The 25,104-nt window shown below is 35.6% G+C and overlaps 1 protein-coding gene across 4 annotated transcripts in view; it reads left to right on the top strand.

Moving 5' to 3' along the window:
• The window catches only part of Atad2b (ATPase family AAA domain containing 2B), a 135,180-nt gene that overhangs the window by 98,532 nt on the left and 11,544 nt on the right, over window positions 1-25,104 (top strand). Inside the window, exons 20-27 of one of the 4 annotated variants that reach the window (XM_055626044.1) lie at window positions 2,023-2,158; window positions 3,895-4,076; window positions 7,136-7,295; window positions 15,008-15,130; window positions 17,725-17,862; window positions 21,698-22,381; window positions 24,001-24,128; window positions 24,425-24,553. In XM_055626044.1, the coding sequence (XP_055482019.1) occupies window positions 2,023-2,158; window positions 3,895-4,076; window positions 7,136-7,295; window positions 15,008-15,130; window positions 17,725-17,862; window positions 21,698-22,381; window positions 24,001-24,128; window positions 24,425-24,553 (1,680 nt within the window). Of the gene's footprint in view, window positions 1-2,022; window positions 2,159-3,894; window positions 4,092-7,135; window positions 7,296-15,007; window positions 15,131-17,724; window positions 17,863-21,697; window positions 22,382-24,000; window positions 24,129-24,424; window positions 24,554-25,104 lie in introns of all 4 variants that reach the window. The other 3 variants (XM_055626034.1, XM_055626052.1, XM_055626059.1) reach the window with 3 other exon arrangements.

The following is a 25,104-nucleotide window of genomic DNA, read 5'->3' as shown; positions in this document are numbered from 1 at the left end:
TGTGTGTGTGTGTGTGTGTGTGTGTGTGTGTGTGTGTGTGTGTGTGTACATATAGATATTTATGCACACATGTATTTTAAGCACAGTAAATCTCTACTTAGTGAATGAACTGAGTATGTGGAAAATACATTATCACTGCTTTACAGGAATTTGGAGGGAAGAGAGACACTGAAAAAGTTAAAATATTATAGAAATGTAACACGGGGTTAAAGGAGATGGCTTATCTCTAAGAATGCCTATACTCTGACAGAAGATCTGGGTTCAGTTCCCAGCACCCGCTTTAGTAGGCTCATAAGTAGTTGTAACACCAGCTGAAGTGCCTGTGACACCCTTTTCTGTCATAAACATACACTCACACAAAATACACAAAATACAGAAAATAATAAAATCTTTTTTTGAAAAGCCACAGTAGTAGAATATGAAAGAAATATTAACTTTATTACCAAAAAGATTCCACTAAAAATGAAAAGCAAGCCAGAAACTGGTAGAAAAAATTTCAAATAGGTTACTTATCTGATAAATAACATTAAAATGCATGAAAATTCTTTTTGAGGGGGTGAAGAGTGTTTATTTTCAGCATAGTTCCATATAGCTATCATCAAAAGCAGTGAGGGCAAAATGCATGCAGAGCATGAAAATTCTTATAACTTAATAGTATGGAAATACAATGGGCTCAGTGAGTAAAGGCACTTGCTGCCAAGACTGACCACCTGTGTTTGAGCCACTCATGTGGTGGAAGGAAAAGAACTGGCTTTTAGAAGTTGTCTTCTGACTTCCACAGGCATGCTGTGGCATATGTGCAACCACAGACACATAAATGCACTCATGTACGCAGGCACACACACATGCGCACACATAGAAATTCCATCAAATGTCAAGGTTTTTAAGACTAGTAAATCGGGAAGGTCTAGTCTACATGCTAAAAAAATTGACACTGAATTCTTATCTAACACGAAATGCGAAATTAACCCAAACAATCAAAGATATATAAAAGCTACAACTTTAAAGACTCTTAGAAGTAAGCATAGTAGAAAACTTCATGACACCATATTTGACAGTGAGTTTCATGGACATGACACCAAAAAAGGCAAACACAAACAAAAAAATTACTAAAAATAAATAAGTTAGATCTTGCAAAAATTAAAAACTTTTACACATCAATGTGTACTTTTATAGAGTGAAAGGCAAACCATAAAATGGGTGAAATAATTGAAACAATAAGAAAAGCTTTTTATCAGAGGTTGGAGTCTAGAAGGTAGAAGTTAGACTTAAAATTGACTAACCAACCAAGCAATCAACCAAACAAACAAAAAATTCAAAGGCAGTGTGACAAATGTGAATGGTGTAAAGAGGATTTAAGTAGCGTATCTTGGAAGGGAGAGCTGTGTATTGAAAGTCTTGATAGAGTAGGAAGCAGATGAAGGGCAGTTAATCAGCAGACAGTAGATGCTGAGAGATGAAAACTACTGACTTACTTTTACACAAATTTTCATGTAAGGTTGTATACTGGGATAGTCTGTGAAATGTTTAAAAGTCTATAGATTATTGATGGCACAACTAGAGGATTCAATGAAATAGACTTGGAATACAATATTTCATTCTATTCCAGAGGATACAATGAAATAGACTTGGTAGGAAAATAACAGAGGGTGGGAAATATAAAGAAATATGTAGATTAAAAAAGTTATTGTTACCAAGCTTCCAGCTCTTTATTGTTGGTCCTAAATAATTATATTTTGGTGCTATGTAATAGATCTTAGAGATTATTTCTAAAAATCTATTATGACTAGTTTGTTTTTATCTGATGATTTTTACATATATACTATTACTTTTTAATGATTTGGACAACTGGACATTTTTTTTTTCATTGTAGTTAGTTTATGAAGTCAAACCTTTTGTCCACAGAATGGATGTTCTATGCATATTGAGAATGGTACTAGGAATGGAAGGGATTATAATTTGATTTAATATCTGTGTTTTTAATTCTGAATTCTCTTTCTTTGTGTATGTTTGTATATATAGGTTAAATGTATCTTTAGAATACAGTACGAAGAGGTATTATATGTTCAAAGGCCTATTGAAGAGGATCGAAGAAAATTTTTCCAAGAACTTATTCTCCATCAGGCATCAATGGCACCACCACGAAGGAAACATACTGGTAAATCCCAAAGCTTTCTAAGAAAAGAGATGGAAAGGAATTAAGAAATATTCAGATTATCAGTTTTCTCCCTATCCCCCATTCCCCAGAACAGTCCCTGGCTATTCTGGAACTCACTCTGTAGATCAGGCTGGCCTCCAGCTCAACAGAGATCTGTCTGCTTCTGCCATCTACTGGGATTAAAGGCTGTGCTGCCATGACAGGCTTGAAAGACAGTCTTGTAATTGAATTCATACACCTGAAAAAGGAATATGATGAAGACTATATAAATATCTTTCAGCATTTTGCAGTAAAAAATAAAACATTCCAAACTAGGCAAATGATTTATAGTACATAGATGGTAAATAAATACAGGAAATAATTATATGTGGTGATAGAAATGTCTTATAACTTGATAGTTTTAACAACATCAGCATCCTTGTTAGGATATTGTGGTTTTACAACATTTTATCAATGGGAAAAGTTTGTATAACTTTTTTCTCTGTGGTATTTCCTTTTAAAAAAATATAAAAATTACATTATTATAATGAATTTGAAATAAAAAAAGACACCATATAGGTAGCTTAACAGCCACTCAAACAAACACTTGCTCAGACCCAAAGCTGGTACATTCCAGTGACCTACTATACAGTTAAAACCATTCTGAGGCAGTGGATCTTCATTTCAAATTTTACACTTTCACTGTCAGTACAGTTTTATGAATTTATCTGCCACAAGAAAATTAACAAACAAAATCCACAACAAAGTTAAAACTAGAAAAATAACTTTATATTTTTTCACAACTCATGTGATCTGTCCTTCCTCACCACCTAATACTCACTACCCTTTTTGTTCTTCTTTCTACATCTTGTACCCATGTGTACATTTTAAAAATATATAGATGCATTATAGGTTAGCATCTATGTGTGAGGGAGACCATGTAGGTTTTTCTTCTATGATTGGGTGACCTTGCTTAATATTATATAGTCTGTGTTCATCTGTTTTGCCAGGAAAATATTTAAAAGAATTAGAGGATATTGTCATTAGAAAATTAATGTCTTAAAAAGATGTTTAGTTTGTTTTAGGTATATAATAATACCATAGATACTACATATGAATCTTTGGTCTGGTATTCCATCTCTTCCATGGCCTTATTTTTTTTTTTTTTTTTTTTAAGCTTTCTGTTTTGTGAGACTGTAGAGATGCCCTAGTGGTTAGGAGCACATGCTGTTCAAGCATGCAGACTGGAATTCAGAGTCCTAGCACCAGGACATGTACAGACTGGGAATGGTCCAGTATTACATGTAACCCCAGTGTGGAGGAGGACAGAAACAGAAGGGTCTTTGAGGCTTCCTGGCTGTCATTCTCACTGAAAAATGTAAGCTTCACCTTCAGTGAGAGACTGTGCCTTGAAGGAATAAGACAGAGAATGGTACAGGAGGACACTGGTGCTCTCCTTTGGCCTAGACACATACAGACATGCATGCATGTGTATGCACACTGTCTCTACTTGTGGTTCTCAGAATATGAAGGTAGAATTCTTAGAGGCCTAGGAGACCTGTTGTGAGATATTTAATGAGGCGAAGTTACTCTTAATTCCTTTTAATTTCCATTTGAAGGTTTACTTATTAAATTGTCACGGTTTAAAGATAATTTTAATTTTCCTTTTCCTTAAAGATTGTTTTAGGAGAATGCCAGAAGACCAATTGAGTCCTGGCTTACCATACTAAATCTTAACTTTTTTTTTTTTTTTTAAGCTCTTCGTGCTATGGAAGTACTTCCACTCGCATTACCTTCTCCCCCTCGCCAGTTGTCAGAATCAGAAAAAAATCGGATGGAAGACCAGGAGGAAAATACATTAAGAGAATTGCGGTTGTTCCTCAGGGATGTTACCAAGAGGCTGGCCACAGATAAACGCTTTAACATCTTCAGCAAACCGGTGGATATTGAAGAGGTCTTGTTTCAGTAGTGTGCAAACAGTGAAGTTGAACTGGCTAAAAGAAAAAAAATATTGACATCTTTTTTGGAAGGAAAAAAAGCAAAGGCATGGATGAATATTACCCCTAGCCTATAAAATTTAAATCCATGTAATAACTACCAGAGTCACCAGCAAACATCTGGTGACTTGAGTGAAATTAGTGACCAATTTGTATGCATTCTCTTAATTATTATTGTTCTCTGTGATCACCTACTCTTTAACTTAAGAGGAGGATTAAAATTTGCTTTTATGAAATGTCCAAAATAGACTATTTTTATTCCAGGATAAATCCTGCTTTAAAAGTATATTGGTGTCAACCCATTGGACCACTGTTGGCATTTCCTTAACTGTTTGTGAGAAGAGGTGGTTAAGCCTCCTGCTGTCCTGTCTTTCTACTTAAAAAGGCCTCTTGCTGAGATGCTGCTGGAAGTTAAGCACATGCCATGCTCCTAAAGCTGTTTTCTCTGCTCCCAATGGAAAATTTCTCACTTTGTATGTGTTTTGTTTGTGTAATCGTGGGAACTTGGTTTGTGATGGTGAGAAAAGGAATTTTCCAGTTGGAAAAACAAGAGTGCCATCAAGTCAGAAAAACTTTTATCCTGGGATAATATAGTGTGAATGAGCACACTCTTTACTGGCCTTCTCCTTATAGTTCAGACTCCATGTTTGAGCAGTTTTGGTGTTTAGTTCTTTATTTTTTGTCATTAAGATTATTTAAATTATAAAGTGATTCAAAGTTTAATGTTGTGTCCTAATTGTGAAATCTGTGTTTTGGACTTGAGCAGATTCCTTTGGAACCATTACGTCATCTGTGACTGGGAAGAATGAGTTAGCCTTACATTTTCCCTCCAACAAGTCTGAAAATATACATCTTCCCTTTCTTTTGGATGTTTATCTACAATGTGTAGTATTGTCCATTTGATACTTTCAAAAACCGTGGAAGGTCAATACTTTTCCAGTGTTACAGTTAAGGAAGTTGTCTAGTGACATAGCCAAGTTTTGAAAATTTTTTCAAATTTAAAGCCCATAGTCTTTTTTTTTTTTTTTTTTTTTTTTTTTATTTGAGACAGTCTCATTAGTTAGGCCTAGATGACTTGAACTTTCAGTCTTCCAGCTCCCATATTTTGGGATTAGAGGCATGACCACAATGCTTGAAAACCCAGTTTTTCATCCTTTCCATTGTAGCGACCCTCTGCCTCTTACCATGTAAGATATGCCTAATATGCTTTTAGCTTAAGGAAACACACACACACACACACACACACACACACACACACACACACACACACAGATTTGTAGAGGATATTTTTCCTTTTAATGTTTTCATCTGAAACTATCAGCTAATTTTAAAGATTTTTTTAAAAAATGGTACTAAGCATTGAGCCCAGGATCTTGCAAGTGCTGTGCCAACCACGATATAACCCAGCCCTAAAGATTGCTTTAAACAAACAAACAAACAAATCATTCCATCTGAGTATATTTGGAATCTGGCACTTAACAGAAGAGCCAGCCTGCCATGCTGGATGAACTAGTTTACTTCTTGCTCAAGAAACTTTTTTCTTCCTAATCACAAAATTTTGGCAATTTTTAATTGTCATCTGTTTTTAAGAGAATGTAAATAAATCATGGTAAGGATTTCCTAAGTAGTTTAAAACATAAAAGTATAAGGCTAGGTGGTGGTGGCACATACCTTTAATCCCAACTCAGGAGGCAGAGACAGGTAGATCTCTGTGAGTTCAAGGTCAGCATGATCTATAGATTGAGTTCTAGGAAAGCAGTGGCTACACAGAGAAACCCCATCTCAAAAAAACCAATAACCAAACCAATAAATAAATAAATAAATAAATACATACATACATACATACATACATACATACATACATACATACACACAAGCATAAATTAAATATAATTTAATTTATATTTTTAAAATATAAAATGTATATTTAAAACTAGTTAAGTAAAATTAAATATAAAGTCAACTGCATATTGAATTTAAAATTAAGCATGAACTAAAATTTTATACTGTGAGTAGTATAAAACTTAAAAGTGCCTTTTCTGCTTATTAATATTTCTGTTTCCACTTTTATACCCAGGCCAGATCTGAGAGTCCAATTAATAGTTCCACTATTGCCTGTATAAAATTCCCCTAGCGCTGACAAGAAGCCACACCTTATGAATGACCTTAAAGTTTGAAAAGCATATATAAAAATCATATGAATGGCTATGCATGTGCTTGTTCGTAAACTTGAAATCATGGCATCAGTGCTCTCAGAAGCTATAAGAAAACAAACCCACAGTTCCAGAGAGCAAAGGCTTCCCAGAAGTTGGTCCTAAGCCAGTTTTAGGAATTGCTGAAACTGCTTTTGTGATCACTGCTTGATTTGAGGTTTCCACTTGAGAAAACAGGAAACATAGGTTGCTGATTCTTATTTACTGTATAAATCCCAACTTAATGTCTCACTGTGGAATATTTACATGTGGATAAAAGTCCAGCAAACCCTTTATATAATTATATAATTCACTCAAAAATGTGTGTAATGACTCCAAAGGAGTAGAAAATACTTTCCATGAAATGGCTCACCTTATAAAGCCATAAAAATAAAAATTTGAAAAACTGAAAACACATACTAGAAATTTTCTATTTATATGAAAAAGACTTATTATTTTTCTTTTTCCTATTTCTTTCTCTCTCTCTCTTTTTTTTTTTGAGTTAACACACTTAGTGATGCTTATTGTGTACTTTACCCACATATTTCTTCTTAGATAAACCCAAAGGATTTAAAATCCAAAAAACTAACTGTTGGCTTTCAGATTTCAAGAAGCTTTTCATGGAAAGTATGCCAGATAGTAACTTTAGTAGACTAAGTAACATAAATAGCATTATAATTTTACTCTTCTATAATTTTAACTACTGAGATTTAAGTTTTAAAGTATTCTGTTTTTAATTTGTGCTTTTATGAGCTAAAGCATATGAAAAGCCAGATGTAATTTTCATTAAAGTGTCCTGTTTGTTATAGGTTTCAGATTATCTTGAAGTAATCAAAGAACCAATGGATTTATCAACAGTAATAACTAAAATCGATAAACATAATTACCTAACAGCTAAAGATTTCCTGCAAGATATTGATCTCATCTGCAGCAATGCTTTAGAGTACAATCCAGACAAGGACCCTGGAGGTAAGGATACTTAAGGCAACATTAAAGTGTGCCTGTTTCAGATTGTGTGTGTCTAGGAACACTTAATAACCTATCTGGAAACACTGTGCTTACTTAAGGCAGAAGGTTTTACAGTTTGAGGAACTATGATTTTGTCCAGGATTTAGTTTCTATTTTCCTTTTACTTTTTATATTGGATTGCAGTTTTGTTCAGATTGATGGAATCTTTAGCAAAAGAATATTACTTAAAATTTGTTTGTTTAGACAACTGATGAGATAACTGATGACAGTAGTGCCACTAAACACAGGATTATTAATTTGTGGAACTTGGGAGAAAATAAGTTTATTTTTTAAAACTCTTGAAAACAAACAAAACAAACAAACAAACAAACAAAAAAACAATAGGCTCTTACTCTATAGGCCTGGCTTGCTTGGAGCTCAATAATGTAAATTAGGCAGGTCTGAGACTCGCAGAGATCCACCTGCTTCTGTCTCCTGAGTGCTGGAATTAGTGTCATGTGTCACCATGCCCAACACCATGTATCAGAATTTTTCTGTTCTGTAGGTTGGAGGTATTCTTTTAACTCTAGTTCCAAAGATCCAGCACCTTTACACAGACATACATGCAGTCCAAAGACCGATGCCCATAAAGTAAAACAAATAAATCATTCTTTGTGTATAAGTAAAACTCCATTGTGTGTTTATATATTTTTCACTCATTTACCTGTTGGTAACATCTAGGCTAGTCCCAGTCCCTGGCGACCATGAATAGTGCTGCAGTAAACATGGATATGTGAGTGTCTGTGGTGTTGTGATTTAGGTTTCTTTGGGTATATGCTTGTGTCATATGGTAGTTCTATTTTTAGTTTATTTGAGGGACTACAGTATCCGTGTATTTCATAGTGGTTGCACAGTTTACATTTTTCCCAGCATTGATAAGGGTTCTTCTTTATTCACAGTGTAACCAGTTTGTTATAGCCATTCTGAATGGGTTGAAAAAACTCAGTGTGGTTTTAATTCCCATTTTCCTGATGGCTAAGGTTGAACATTTTCATACACTCCTTTGCTATAAAATGATGTAATTCTTGTATATATATTATTTTTTTAACATTTTCAAACTCTTATTAATGAATAGATTTGTTCCACATTTAAAAATTATATATAGCTATGATATGGTAATGGCTTATTCCTGGACATGTTAGGTCTTTTAGTTCTTTTCTCCTTTATTATAAATGTGAACAAGTATTTTATAACGTGGCTCTTAACAGATCTCTTAATTCCAGGAACTTAAAAACTCTCAAAATAAAACAACAATAATAACAACAACAGTAATAAAAAGGTCTGAAGATATAGCACAGTAGTTGGCTTTCCTAAAATGTGTGAGGCCCTAAATTTCATCCCTAAGTACCTCCCAAATAAAAATTATAATATAGTTGAATGTATATCCTCATATTTTTGTTAGGATAAAATTCATTAAAGTGAAATTTCTGGATCAAAGAATGTACATCTTTTAAGGTTTTTAATCAATACTGTTAAATTCGTTTAAAATGTTGAAAAAATACAAACAGCAAGAGAGCCTCTGTTAACTAGTGTAGTAGGGAGGGTGTTTTCTGCTTCTAGTGCATATGTTATCTGCATCAGTGACAAACAGTCTAAATGTAATGGTCCCTTTCATTGCTTTAACTTGTCCCTCAAATGGGATCAGATGGGAGTGGCTGTGTTAAGCTTGTGCCCTCAGCTTCTGGCATGGCGTAGCATGAATATCACCTCTATATTTAGACCTATGCTTCTCTTTTTCCTTTAACTGTAATCAGTCAAGTTTTCTAAATTTTGTTGTCCTTCTATATAGTAGAGATAACAGTAGAATTCTTTATGTGGGGTTGTTGTAGGGTTAAATAAGGTGTATTATGTTGAATCTTATGGTGTTTCTATTTTGGTTCAAATGAGATGTCTTAAGCTCCTAGTATAATTTATTGAGTTTGGGAAGTATTCCATAAAGGTTGGCTGTTGATATTTATATTTTATATTTTTATATTATATTTCTACTTTTATTTTTATATTATCATCATTATTTAAATTGTAGCTTGTTTGTGGTTTTATAGTATGTACGTACATATTTTCAGTAGAATGACCCACACTTTGTTTATTACAGTTCCTGGATCACACTTTAAATTTAAACGTATTTGGAAATAAATCTAGGGACTATGAAAATGAACCCAAATGCTTTTTGGAGGAAGCTAGTTGAGAAAATAAATCCAGTTTCTCCCTAGAAGATTTATTATAACCCTGTTGATATAAGTACTAGTTTCACGGAATAAGCAATGCTTTCTGGTGCCATACAACCTTTTACTGTAGAGTGTGATGGTTTACTGGAGGCCATGGCTTTTTTATTTTCAAGGGAGAGCTTATGTGATATACTTGAGACTTTCCTTCTCTGCTCTTTAAAGATCAATACAAAGACTGTTATAGTTCAAGAACTTCATTTTAGCTGGTTCGCACCCCACCTTTCTTATATCTTTAGTCAACAAAAGAATTTTTTTTCTTTCTTAGAAGGAGACCCACTTGTTATTAATGTACCTGTGAAATAGCAAGTAGAAATTACATGAATGTTGTATTACTTTTAGAAGCTCCCATGAGTATTTAAATGTTTACAGTGTTCTGCTTGGGGGAAGGTAAAAGTCTGGAATGTGGCTATGTGTTTACCAGATTATCTCATACAAGGATAATGTGGTAGAAATTAAATATGAAGTGATGAGAAATATAACTTGAAGCTTCTAAATGTGAACTGAACCAGCCATTTGACTGTAATTATTATTGTAGGGATAGGAACAAGATGAATTAAGTTTGACTACTCTGCAGCCTTCCCTTACATTTAGGACAATTAATTCTTAGACCTATCATCATTTGACCAACTTTGCTGAAATTTCATCCTTAATCTTATAGTTTTCACAGAATTCTAACATTTTGTACCAATTGCATGGTATCAGAGTCCTCAGAGTCATTCATTTGTTGGAGCTGTCTGTAGTACATTTCCAACTTTATTTGTCATAGTATGCCTCAGGAGTTTCAGACTTAACCAAACTCATATTTATTTCTGTTAGTGCTTATGACTGTCATGTCTTAATTACTGAGCAGGGCACTTGGTTTATAAGAATGTATGACACTCCCTACCTCTTGAGACAGAGGATGTGTAACCTGTATTAGTATTGTGATAGATCAGTAATAACCTGTATAGTATTGTGATAGATCAGTAACATTAGTCTGTTACTAATTTCTGTCTCTGCTAGGACAACATACAAAAAAAAAAAAAAGACAGTCAAGAATGGCCTAAACAACAAAAGTTTTTCTCCTGGTACCGGAGTTTAATTAGTTGAAATGAGTCAGCAAGTTTGGTTTCTCCCTAAACTGGTCTTCATGGTTTACTACACAGCCTTCTCCTGAAGCCTTTTCTTTGTGTACTCTTAGTGCATCTAGATTTTCTCTTAAAGGGCATCAGGCACTTTGGATTAGAGCCCATCCTCTTTTTACCTTAATTACCCTTTTACCTTAATTACCTCTTTAGAATGGCTTATTTCTGCATACAGTCACATTCTGAAGTACTAGGGGTTCAGACTTCAACATATAAATTTTGAGGGGATGCAGTTCACCCTGTAACAGTTACATATAACAAAATCACAACTGCCTAGAGTTTTATCATTTTTGTTTATTTATTTTTTAGAATATTTTTTATTTCTGTTTTGACAATTTTAGATGTGTAAAATGTATGTTCATCATATCCACACTAGTTCTGATTCCCTTTTCTGATCTCCTTGGGCACCAGACATAAGTACACAAACATTTACATGCAGGCAAAAACTCTCATATACCTCAAATAAATAAATCTAAAAAAAAATTAAGTTCTAGTTAATAAAATTTTAGCATCAAAAACCATAAAATAGGAAGAAATCTAGCAAAAGAAATATAATACATGCATTGAAAAACATAAAAACTGGCTAAGAAAATTTATTATTATCATTTATTACAATTTATTCAATTTATATCAATATAACCAGTCCTGATGAGACCTGATAGGCTAGGGTCAAATAGAAGGGGAGGAGGGTCTTCCTTTATCAAGTGGACTAGGGGCATAGGGAGAGAAGAGGGAGGAAGGGTAGTATTGGGAGGACATGAGACTGAGGAAAATTTTGATCTAAATAAATGAAGGTATATATTGTGTTTATGGATTGGAACACAACATTATAAAGATTATAAAGATTCAAAATTTTAAATCTGAATAAAATTATAGTTTTAATATCACATGACTGAAATATCAGGAATCATTTAGAACAAAATTTGGTTGTTTGTGCCCCAACCCTTCCCTCTTTTTAAGTTTTTTGGAACAAGGTCTCTTTTTTTTTTTTTTTTGAATTTTATTTTTTTCTTATCAGTTACATTTTATTAACTCTGTATCCCAGCCATGTCCCGATCCCTCAGTCCCTCCCTCCCTCCCTCCCTCCCTCATCTCCACCCTGCCCCTTTCCAAGTCCACTGATAGGGGGGACCTCCTCCCCATTCATCTGATCCTATTTTATCAGGTATCTTCAGGACTGGCTGCAAAGCTCTCCTCTGTGGCCTAACAGGACTGCTCCTCCCTTGGGGGGTGGAGAGGCCAAAGATCCAGTCATTGAGTTCCTGTTAGAAATAGTCCTTGTTCCCCTCACTATGGGAAACCAATTGGTTGGTTACTGAGCTACCACAGGCTACATCTGAGCAGAGGTTCTAGGTTATATCCATACATGGTCCTTGGTTGAATGTCAGTCTCAGAAAAGACCCTGTGCCCAGATATATTTGGTCCTGGAACAAGGTCTCTTAATAGCAGGCTTTCCTTGAACTTGAGGCAGTTGTCTTAGCTTTCCACATTCTGAGACTGTAGATGGGAGCCACCACACCTGGCCAGCAGAAGCCATTTGATGAACAGTAACCAGCAAATTCTAAAATGCGTATGTAACTATTATCAAAACAATGTTGAAAAACACAGAAGAGGACTTAATGCCACCCTATTTCAAGAGTTACAAGTAACAGTAATATAGATTGCATAATGTTGGCATAAAAACTGACAGACAAGTTTTTGTCTGGGAATAGACAGAATGGAATTGAGCAAAATTCTGTCTGACATTACACAGAGGTCAATTTCTTTTTGACAGAGGTTCCAAGTAGATTCAGTAGAGAAACAAAAAGAAAATAGAGTCTTTCAACAAATAGTGCTGCAACAATTAGACATCAATATGCAATCAAAATTCCATGATCTATATATATGAAGTTGACTCAGTGGATCATATACAGAAATATAAGAGCTTAAATTTATATACAAGACATTAAGACATATCTCAGAATTTAATAGACAGTAAATACCCCATTAAAAAAAAAAGACTTATGAATTAAAGACAGAGTTGGATACACTGGCAAGGGTGAGGCAGGAGAATCTGGATTTGCTTTTAGCTTTATATTGAATGAGGGAATCTGACACCCTCTTATGGCCTCTGAGGGCACTTGTACATGTACATATATACATAAATAATCTTTTTGAAAAAAGAGAAGATATAACAAATGCAGGTCACAGAAATCACTGTGGTTCTTTGGTCATAAAGAGAATTGTTGAACTTATGCTAATATTTTTTAAAGCATCTTAAAATCATAATGCCTAAAGCTAAATTCATTAAAAGCAATAGCTAACTTTTCCCTTCTTTCTTCCTCTGTCCATTCCATGGTTTTGTGTGTGTGTCTTTATAAATAGTACTTTCCTCCCTCCCTTCCCCATTTAGGGAACAAGAAGCTAGAGAGTCATCTTTGATACTTATCTGACCCCTCATCTGCTTTATCCTCCTGCCCTATAGTTGAGAGCCCATTTCAGATCTGTCGTCTTTCTTCCTCATCACAACCATCAGCCCAGCTCAAGTCATGGTCTTCTCTCATGTCAAGAAAAAGCTTTGTGATTATGATTCTGGATGGCATATTCCTCTCAATCCTATTTCTAGATAACAGCCAGACTGAGTTTTTAAAGATATGAGGTTGAGTCATGCTACTTCCTCGTTCACAGTTTTTCAGTGACCTTTCACTGATTGTAGGAGAAGGCCTGAACTCTTTGGAGAAGGTCTGGTACTTGTTTTTATCTTGGCTATCAGGTAACATTCCAGTTTCATGACTTAATATTTAATGCTGCTTTCCTATATAGTCTGAAAATTATAATTTTGTTGAAACCATGTCTGATTTTGTTTTTTACATTACTGTGTAGTCATTACTTCAGTTTTTCTAGTATTGTGAACAGTGTTTGTTGAATGAACATTTAGAAAACATATATTAGAAAGAAATACACCAGTGGTTGCATATGTGCTATGTATGTTTTTATAAGATTTCCGCAAGATTTTTATAACTTCCTAATCATAAATATCATAAATAAAAGATCTTTTGTACTTTATGCTTTTACTAGAAAGAGAAGTAAATATTTTGTCTTTTGAATTCTTTGTTTTGCTTTTGGTTTTTGAGATAGGGTCTCATGTTGCGTAGACTAGGCTGGACCTTGCTGTATAGCAGAGCATGACTTTGAACTGACCCTCCTGCTTCCATCTCCTTACAGATGTGTACCACCATGCTGGGCTCTGGGTTTTTGCTCTCCAGATTGTTATAAGTTATCTTGTACTTATTTACCATTTCACATTTGGAGTCCTGTAACTCCAGAGGGCACCACTGAAATTGCACTGCTCACAATGCAGTCTTTCCTATGATCTGTGAAGCAGCCACTGTTTTTATAGTATCACTTCTAACTGTGATACCTAGAACCCAAGGTACTTCTCTCTGCTTCTGCCTGCCAGTGTTGTAGTTTCAGCTTTGGTTGTTGTTATTTTCAGACAAGATTTTGTGGTGAAATAGCCAGGGCTTGGAACTGGTGATCCAAGTGTTAGGATTATAGTTGTATACTGATATATTTGGCCTTGCCTACAATTTACATACCATTTTGTAGGTTTTGGATTAGGTAGTTTTTTTCTATATTTATCTAGTTTTGTCACATTTCTAAAGAGATCTCTCTTACTCAGAATAGTTTGTGTTCTTTAGCACAATTTTGACCAGTTACTCTGCTGTTTTTTTTTCCTTAAATAATGTTTTCCTTTTAGTTTTATTTTATTTTATTTTTCCTTTTAGTTTTATTTATTTCGTGTGTGTGTGTGTGTGTGTTTGTGTGTATGGGTGTAAGTGCTATGGTAAGTGTGTAGGGGTCAGAGAACTACTCCATGGAGTTAGTTCTGTTCTCCCTTTACATGAGTTCCAGGGATAGAAGTCAGGTTGTCAAGACTGCACAGCAAGTGCATTGTCCATTGAGCTGGCTGATGCTTGTCTATAGCTGATACTCCCCTGAGTGCCTGATACTTGTCTATAGCCACTCTGGGGCACATAGTGAATATCTGGATTCTTTAAAATTTTTATTGAAAATTATTTTTTATTTAATTTTTAGAAATTAAAAATAAACCCTATTTGGGGGTAATGATCTAATAGAGTTAGTATTTTGAGGTCTTAAAAGTTCAAATTTTCAAGCTATTGATAGAGTAGCTCATTTTTACCTACCTCTTAAGAGAATCTTTTCTTACCTAAGAATGTTTTATGATTTTAATGTCTGTGTCTTTTAAAACTTTTTAAAGGCATCCTGCATAAATTTCATTCCATTTGTATCTAAAATAAATTTATGGCAATTTTTTTAACAGACAAAATTATTAGGCACAGAGCTTGTACCCTGAAGGACACTGCACATGCCATCATTGCAGCTGAGCTAGACCCAGAGTTTAATAAACTCTGTGAAGAAATTAAGGAAGCAAGACTGAAAAGAGGTAAGCTGCAGAAATAGAGTTGCTGCTGAAGCCTTCTCTGTTCATTATATTCATCTTCCTGTGACACAGGAAGTACACCAGAATGCATTCTTTGTTTCCAATAACAGCTTTCTATTTATTAGTTTCTGATACTGACATAGGTCACGTAAATTCTCAAGGATATTTCAAAACTTTACCTGTGAAGGTTTGGGTGCAGTGGTGCATGTTAGAGAAATAAAGTGTTTCTTGGAGAAATTTCTTTAGTGGATTACAACTTTATTGACCAGTGATTTCTGTTATGAAATGATTTACACATTACATCTACATTTATAGCTGAAGAGATTTTAGTTTTTACTTCACATCTAATACCAGTACGTAAAACTTTGTTTTGCAGATATTTTCCCTAGTCTGTTAACATTTATATATAATTTTTGAATTAGAGACACAGAATGAGCATATGGTTTATTTATTGGATACAGCTGTGTCCTTGAGGAACTTCAGTAGGAGGGAGAGAAATGCCAGTGGCAGTAGATCCATTGAAGGATCTTAAGCAGTGGAATGAATTGGTTAGCTCACTTTAGCAGCAAGAAATAGCATGTTCTCAGTTCTCAGGAAAATTGAAAGATTTATTTAGAGCCAGTTTGGAAAACAATGTTTCAGTTTCCACAGAGGCAAGCATAGATTTGCTGCATTATCTAGTAGCTTTCTTTCTTGGAATCTATCCAAGAAAAATGAGTATATGCCCACATGAAACATGTACATGAATATTCATAGACACGTTATTTTTTTAATTAAATTTTTATTTTTTATATTAATTACAGTTTGTTCACTTTGTATCCCAGCTGTAGCCCCTTCCTTCATTCCCTCTCAATCCTACCCCCCTCATCTCCTCCCATGCCCCTCTCCAAGACCACGGATAGGGAAGGTCCTCCTCCCCTTCCATCTGACCCTAGCTTATCAGGTCTCATCAGAACTGGCTACATTGTCGTCCTCTGTGGCCTGGCAAGGCTGCTCCCCCATTAGGGGGAAGGAACATTATTTATAATAAATAAAAACTGGAAATAACACAAATAACTGGTTAATGAATAACAAAGCATAGTGCATCCATAGTCATGTTACTCAGCAAAGTACTTCCATAAAATGACACAGGACTTATGTGTTATGTGAAATTAGGCAATAATGAAAGTCCATCTACTGAATGTGGTCCTCTCTTTTAAATTGCCAAGTGTGTTGAGATAAACATACAGGAGTGGCTGGCTGGACAGGCATTTCAAATTAGATTTCTGTGAGTGGCTACAAAAATGTACATTTGCTAAAAACAATTTTATGCTTAAAATGGGTGATTGTTATGTTATATAAACTGCTAGGGGAAAAGGTGTTGAGGTAGTGTACATTTTAATTAATGAAGTATGGAGCTAAACAAGATTAGCATATGAGTGATGCATGTGTAGAGAACACTGTCTTCCTTCCTTCCTTCCCTCCTTCCTTCCTTCCTTCCTTCCTTCCTTCCTTCCTTCCTTCCTTCCTTCCTTCCTTCCTTTCTTCCTTCATCCCTCCCTCCCCTCTCTCCCTTCCTTCCTTTCTTCCTCTCCCACCCCCTTTCTGAGAATTGGTCTCATATAGCCCAGGCTGCCCTCAAATTCACTATGTAGTCAAGGATAACCTTATCTTTCTCTCTCTACCTCCTAAAAGCTGGGATTACAGACCTGTGCTACCACTCGTAGTGCTAGGGAACAAACTGAGGACTTTGTATACACTGGGCAAACACTCTGCCAACTTGAGTTATAGCCCAGCCTTGTAGAGGGTACTTTGAAGGGAAAGAGTATTTCTGTTTGAATGAATGAGCAGATACCAATTCTGCCAGTAGAAATAGGGAATATAGAAGATAAACTGTGTGTGTAAAGATGAACCATTTATCTTTAATTTGACCTATTTTTAGGATGCCTTATTGGAGATACCAGGTATAGGCAGGTAGAAATATGCCGAGTAAGAAATAGGAACTAAAGATATATTATTATATAACATCATTTAAAAACCATATACCCAAGGGATGCTTTTTGTAGATTAGAATAAGTTAAGAAGCTAAGTTATAGGGAACTGTGAGAAACATTTAATGTTCACATGGAAAAAAGGTTCTAGTGAAGAAAATTGAGATGAAATGGTTATTCCTAGGAAGATGGTGCTAGGGAGTGAAACATGGGGCATTGTGGTGTGACAGGCAGCAAGCTAGGTTGAACCTGTTCATAGGAGTGTAGTTTGATGACCCTGTACTCCTCTTGTACATTCTAAGATAGCAGAAATCATGACTTTTAGACTATACACAGTCTTAATATCTCACAGTCATATTGTGAAATACATCTCTTGGAATTAAAATGAGTGAAAAATAGGGCTAGTTTGGGCATTAAGGATAAGAGTGGCCTGCCAGGTATTTTCATTTTTATGATTTTTATATCAAGTTACTTTCTCATCTTAAAAGACACTAATTTCACCAGAATTACAGACTCTCCAGGTATAATTAATGACTTTAAAACAGTTTTATATTTCAGATTTTTCTAACTTTATTGGTTTATGCAACTCGGAACATCTAACTAGGTAGTGGTATTTGCTGCTTGCAGGCTTATCAGTGACAGCAGAACAAATAACTCCTCATGGCGCTAGTACACGTAAGACAGAGACTAGAGTGGAAGAGGCGTTTCGGCACAAACAGAGAAACCCAATAGATGCTTGGCACAACTCTGCAAATAAGTGTGCATGTGAGTATTTGTGAGCATGTTGCCCAAGAGTGGCTTTAGCTGAGGCTAAGGTAGGCCCACAAACAACACTGCTCTTTGTTCATAGCTCTTTAGTCCTGTCTATCCAGAGAAGAGCTTGTAAAGTATGATTTAGAACAAAAATTTGCTATTTTCTATATTTAATACTTTTTGTTTTTTGATAACTGAAACACTTGAAATATTTTTGGTGTCAAACAGTGGATTCTGGTTAGAAATATGGAGACAATAGATTCTTTTGTCCGTTTAGTCTTTATTTCCCACTCCCTGTATAATGTTCTCTTTATTGTGAGAAGTGCAATGAGTATCATGCAGAAATGGATGGTTTGGCAGTACGAAATTTGGTCCTTTAAGGGACTATTTTATGCTGAATTTGAGAAATCCAAGAAATTGAGAAATTTCTCAATTTTGATAAGTTGAGAATTTATCTTGTCTTTGTGTGATGTATTTGGAAGGAAAATTCAGTTTCTAGATCTTCAGAAAACTTACTACTGTTGGTCTGTAATATTTGTGAAAGACAGATGTTAATAAACCTAACATCTTTTTGATAGGGTCTTCATGCTTCATTAAAGGTAGCCTGCCTTGAAAGATAAAATGCTGTTCTTCTGATCTAAATGTGATGATATTGCTCTGCCAATAAAGCTGGCCATAGTATGCTCTTTACCAAATGATAGTGAATTTGAAGGAATGAATCGTACCCACTTTTAAACAATATGATATTTTTACTAATTCTTCAAGAATTTCATACAGTGTAATCTGATCTTATTTACCCCATTCCTCTCATTAATTCCTTCCAGATCCATTCCTTACTCCCAACTCTTTTGAACTTCATGTTCCTGTTTTAAAACATAACTCACCAAGTCTATTTGTTCTGTGTTTGATGCTATCCACTGGAGCACAGGGGAACTACCAGGGGCTACACCCTTGAAAAAACCTGACTCTTCCTCTTCCAGGAAGAGCAACTGTCAATAGCTCCTCAATTAGGGATGTGGGCTCTTGAGCCCCGCCTGCCTCTGTGCTGCAGTGTTACATGGCTTGATCTTGTACAGACAACAAAGCCACCTTGAGTTCATGAGTGCAGTAGCCCTGAAATGTCCAGAAGACATTGTTTTGCTCTGATTCTCCCTGCCCTCGGCTTTTGCAACCTTTCCACCTTCTTTTTCTAGTGGTCCCTGAGCTGGGAGGTGTAGGAGGGTAGGGAAGTAGGGAATGTGGTACAGATATCTTATTTGTGGCTGAGCACTCCATTGATACTTAGTCTTAGTCTTTGCCCTTGAATCAGCTGTAAGTTTCTGTGTTAGCCATCAGCTGCACAAAGAAACTTTTTTGATGAGGTCTGAGAGCTGCACCTACCTACTTTAAAAAAAAAAAAAAAAAAACCTTGACCTCTTTGAATAAGTAGCATTCATATGGAGCAGGTTTGAAAAAGGATTTAATGATGCATTTAGTTGCTATGAAACGAATAGAAGCTATTTGGCCTAGTTGCGTGTCAGATTGTGTCCCATTATGTAACATTGTACTTTCATTTAAACTTTGAAATCCTTTTTAGTCTGAGTTTGATACTAATGCCTACTAATGAGAATACATTGAATATTCGCTTTAAGAAGTTTTAGGCTAAGGCAGGCAAGATGGCTCAGCAGAGAAAGGTGGTTTCTGGGTAAGCCTGATAACCAGAATTTGATTCCCAGAACCCATAGGAAGGAAGGAGAGAATGACTACTGAAAGTTGTCCTTTGATATGCATGCCGTGGCAAGCATGTCCATGAAACACATTCCCATGCACTCTCATGAGTGCATGCACATGTGCACACACATTCACACACAGAGGTAAGAAGGGGAGGGAGGGGGCAAAACAACAAAAAAACCTTTTAAAGAGGTTTAAGTACTTTAAATATTAAAAATGCTTTTAAAATCTGTAGTGGGATTTTGTTTTACCAGTAGATGGCACATGTAACACACCATTTGTCTGTTTTAGGTTAGCACACTCAAATCTTAACTCTAATGTCCCAAAGGAATAGCTGCTTTTCTAAGGTCTTAGCTTTGGAAACAGTCTTGGTGGTACAACAAAAATTGTGTTCCTAAGTGGGTTTTTCAATAGCGCACCCTAGGTAAAGAAAGGAATTGGTATGTCAAAGATTTGATCCACATACACATATAGAACTATCACATCCATAGTGTGAAGAAGCATCCACCCAAACGAAAAGTTCTGTGTTAGTGCTTATGTGACCCCTCCCCAAAATGGATTCTAGGTTGTGTTGCCCAGCTAGTGTTTGAAGTGGGGCCTGCACACTCTTTCTTATTAACCAGTATGAAAGACTAAGAAGTATACTTGCTTCAGTGGCCTTTGTCTAGTGTGCTACAAAACTACCTCTAGATTGAACAGAGTTCAGGTTTTTCTTGCTTTGGAGTTTCATGGCTTAAAAAGTAGAGTGAGAATTCTTACAATTTTTCGTTTCATGGCTGAAAATGAGAATGGTTACTGTTGAGAATTAGTTGTTCACATAGTGAAAGCCTTACATCTTTGGAGCAACATGGCCATCTTTTTTTTTTTTTTTTCATTCTAATGTGGACTATATTAGCTTAGCTAATGAGGTTGTTGAAGAGGTCTGTCACCTAAGCCTATGTGTCAGCTTCTAATATTAGACTTAGAAAATTTCCTCCTTATGCTAATTAGCATAAAACTATAAATTACAAAATAGAAATAGAAGAGAAAGCATGAAAAGAAAATTTTAAATTATTGAATTTTGAAGGAAAAGTAAATTTTGAGCCAAATGACTAAATAAATTGAATTTTGGAGATGATAGTTGCTACATAGTGAATAATAATGACAAAATGTATCCATACCTACTCTTGGAAAGGGTTTAAAGGCTTAAAGTGGTATGCGAACCCACTATACATTGTTAATAAAGAGCTGTACCAGTGGAGTAAACTGCTTCACCAGCTACCTCTAATACACATAAAGGAGATCAAAACCCTTGGCTCTAGTTTATCATCTGGAAGCCCAACTATCTATTCAAAGAGCTATGATAATTTCTGTCACCTAATACAGCTTTTATAGGTCTCCTTTTCCAAATAACTGACCAAATGGTTATCTTTGACATTTTGTTGATGTTGTTGCCTTAATAGCAAAAGGCTTGATTATTCTTCATATTCAGAGATACCTTTGTAATGAGTTGACTATTGGGTAAACCATTTGTATTAGAGGAAACGGTTAATAGTTTGCTAACCAGATTGTTCGCATAACCTATTGTGCTTCTGTGCATCTTATAGGTGATACCTTTTTTTGGAAAGAGAGGCAACAGAGTGTTTGTTTGTTTGTTGGGATCCCTATAATTATTGGGTGCTACAACTTTAGCTTATGGGGTTTTTGTTGTTGTTGTTTTCCTCCATAGTTGAGATGCTATCTTTGTGTGATCTTTCAGGCAACACACTCACCTTCCTGGTAGAAATCTAAGGCTCTGGCCCTAAACTTTCTGGTTGGCTTGGTAATATGATAATTCCCTAACTGTATTATATGGTTAGTCCCTGAGTATTGAAAGTTAGAAATGGCTATAAAGTAGAATCTGCAGTAGAAAAGGTTAATACCAAGCAAACTCATACAGTAAGTAAAGTTTTAAAAGTTTGCATTCATCCAAATACATCTTAACTTCATTTTACTTACAGGTTGTGAGAATTAGCATGAATACTCAGTGCCAAGAATTTTTGTTTGTATTTTGACCAGTATGGGTTTTTTGGGGGGAGGAGGTCTGCTATAATGTAAAATAGACATTATACTCTAAATTATACATGCTCCCCTCCCCCCTCGCTTTTTTATAAAACAGTTCGAGTTCGGAGAAAATCAAGGCGGCGATCACAGTGGGGCAAAGGAATTATTAAGAAAAGGAAAGTCAATAATTTAAAGAAAGATGAGGAGGACACCAAGTTTGCAGACTATGACCATACAGAGGACAGGAAGTTGTTGGAGAATGGAGAGTTTGAGGTAAGCACTGACTGCCATGAGGAAAATGGAGAAGAGACTGGAGACTTATCTATGACCAATGATGAATCTTCATGTGACATCATGGATATGGACCAGGGCCAGAGGCTGAATAGCGGAGCGGGCACCAAAGAGAACTTTGCATCAACTGAAGAGGAAAGTTCAAATGAGTCTCTGCTCATCCGCAGCAACAGTTCCCTCAATCCAGAGCAGACATCTAGGAAAGAATCCTTCCTTAAAGGCACCTGTCTTAATGGGGAGGCCTCCACTGACAGTTTTGAAGGAATTCCCATTCTCGAGTGTCAGAATGGCAAAGTTCCTGAAAGAATTCCTCTTCCTGGTGGTGGAGAAAAATCTAGTTCTGAACAAAAGATTCCTTTGGAGGAACAGCTAAAAGACAAACCAGAAACTTTGAATGAAAATCATGGAGATAATCCTGAGAAACTAGAAGGACTGGAATGTAGCAGTAATGAGAAGATTGAACCTGGTCCTGATGTGGAGGTTAAAGATACAGAACTGGATAAAGAAGGTAGAGCTAAAGTTTTTAAACATTTTTTTTTCTGAGGCTTTAAATTCCAGAGTTAATTCATTGGATATTTTGTCTGGTTTCTAGTAGCAGTAACAGATTCTTAGAGGGGAGTGGCCATTAACATTTTTTAGCCCATCCCATAAGTAACTGTGAACACGCTCAATTTTACTGAAAGTTTCAGAGGTTTCATGGTCCAGATGCACTGCTTTCTTGGCTTTTTACTCTTCTTCCGTCTGTCTGATTGTCACTCTTATTCTAAAAGCTTTGCAGTTACAAGCCAAGTCACTTCACATGTGTAACAATGGCAGAATTCTAGCAGGAGAATTGGTAGGGTGTGCTGGGACAGGCAGAGATTTGGCTATCAGAATAGTCTAGTATATTAGAAAGTCATACAAACTGAGATTAAGCCATTCTCTTATTCATTTAGTTATGCAACTTTGAGTTAATTCCCCATGCCTGATTTTTAATTTTGTAAATTAAACTTCAGAATGTTTTGTTGCTGGGATTAGTAATAAGTAGCTGCCTTTCCTGGTTACTAATGTGCTGCAGTGTATTTATTGTAGGTGGTCATTGTTAGAGTATCTCAGGTCCAGCTAAGACTCATTGAATTAAATGGCAGCAGTGGAAAGGATGTAGGACTCATTGTTACTTAACCTTGCTCTTAGGAAATCAGAGCATTCTACAAGCCCTGCCTTCTCATGACAGTATGATCTGCTTAAGAAAAATCAGAAAAGGAAGTAAACGTTATCAAGCTCATCTTTTCTTACCATTCTTTACTGCACAGTGGGATGGGATGAGTTGGAAATCTGTCCTGTTGAGTATGTTTCCTATCTGAATAGGTTTTCTTCCTATACTAGGCTGTCTTGAAATTGTGACATGGTCTGTAAAATTGTGTGGAATACACAGCTTTAGTTTGGGATTTAGGCCACAGTAAAATTTTTTTCTTTATCCTGCCAGTTTCCTAAGCTCTGTAGTAAAATTAAGAAGTAGAAAAATATTCAAAGTCTTGTATCTGTGTGTGTATATGTGTATGTGCACGTGTGCTGTATGTTGTGTAGGTGCAGTTACTCACTCCCATTTCATGCTCAGAAACCAGGGGAAGACAACAAGCATTTGGTCTGTCACTCTCTACCTTATTCCCTAAAGACAGGATCTCTCACTGAACTAGAGGTGAATTTGTAGCCAGCAAGTTGCACTGATCGTAAATCTGTCTCCCACAGCGCTGCAGTACGGCACATGTAGCATAACCTTCTTTGTAGCTGAAGTGTTGGGAATCCAAGATCAAGTCCTCATGCTTGCAGAGCAAAGGTTTTATTGACTAGTCATTTCTTACCCTTTAAGCAAGTGCTTAGAGTCAAGGTGGTTTTTCTATTTCTTGTTCATGGATTATATGTATCACGTGATAGTTCAGTATTACTTTGGTTTAGTTCTCTTTAATTTGGATTATTTATTCTTAAAAAAGAGAAAGCATCCCAAAATAAACTAGCATTTAAAAAAACAACGCACACATTGTTATTTACTCCAAAATGAAATTTTGTCATGGGCAAAAGAATTTATATTTACTTAATCATTCTTTTACTTTTATTGACTATAGTATATTGTCCCCTTCTCAATTGTAGGTGCTTCTAAAGTAAAAAAATATCGTAAATTAATTGTAGAGCAGGCAAAAACAACCAGCCTGGAACTGGTTCCAGAAGAGCCATCTGAGCCTGTGCCACCTCTGGTAGTTGATCACGAGAGATTGAAGGTATGCTTAGCTCTTCATAGTCCATTTTCAATGACTGAAATAATATTTGGATATTTGTAAAGCAGTTTAATAAAAATAATTTTGGCAGTTGTTACTTTAATTTAGGGATAAGTGTCCCAGGACTTCTCCTAACTAGGAATTAAGTTTATTTTGAGGGTTTGAAATTAGTTAGTAAACTAAAGTCTAGAATCATCTAACCATAGGTGTCACTTTATGTCTTGTGATGCCTGTTGTGTAGGCATTTGAATATAATTTGTGTAATTTTCTCTTTTTTTGTATGTCTCCTCCACACCCAGAAATTGCTTGATTTGTTGGTAGATAAAAGCAACAACTTGACAGTTGATCAGCTTGAGAGATTGTATTCCCTTCTTAGTCAGTGCATCTACCGCCATCGTAAAGATTATGATAAAACGCAGCTTGTAGAGGTAAGTGTGCCTAGTTCATCCATAAAGTATGTGATTTCGCTTGTCTTAAAGGAGAAAGAAGAAAAGTTATTTCTCTAAGTCCATTTTTAAAAGATTTAATGTGTATGAATGTTTTACCTGCATGCATGTATGTGTAACACATACATGCTAATTCCATAGTTTTTGTACTAAGTAACTGAACAACGCTGTCAAGATTTAAGATTAGAAAAACTGGGTGCTGAGTCTGCAGCTCATTGGTAGTATCAGTTGCCTTGCATGTTTGAGGCTAGTCTGAGATACATGAGACCTTGTCTCAAAAAAAAAAAAAAAAGCAAATAAGGCCTGTTTGTCACCCACAAGTAGTTAGAGAAGAACTTTAGAATATTTTGTTTTATCAGATCTTGTCCTGCAAATAGCCAGAGGGATAGCTTGTGTCCTTCAACTTACATGCTTTAAACATGGACCTTTTCTTTTCCTTTCCTTTCCTCTTTTCTTTTCCTTTCCTTTCCTTTTCCTTTCCTTTCCTTTCCTTTTTCCTTTTTCCTTTTTCCTTTTTCCTTTCCTTTCCTTTC

This window comes from Psammomys obesus, unplaced genomic scaffold, assembly GCF_907164565.1.
Source record: "Psammomys obesus unplaced genomic scaffold, mPsaObe1.curated_primary_1811, whole genome shotgun sequence".
Taxonomy (NCBI): Eukaryota; Metazoa; Chordata; class Mammalia; order Rodentia; family Muridae; genus Psammomys; species Psammomys obesus.
The sequence above is the reverse complement of the archived record's forward strand: the minus strand, read 5'-3'. Positions and strand labels throughout refer to the sequence as shown.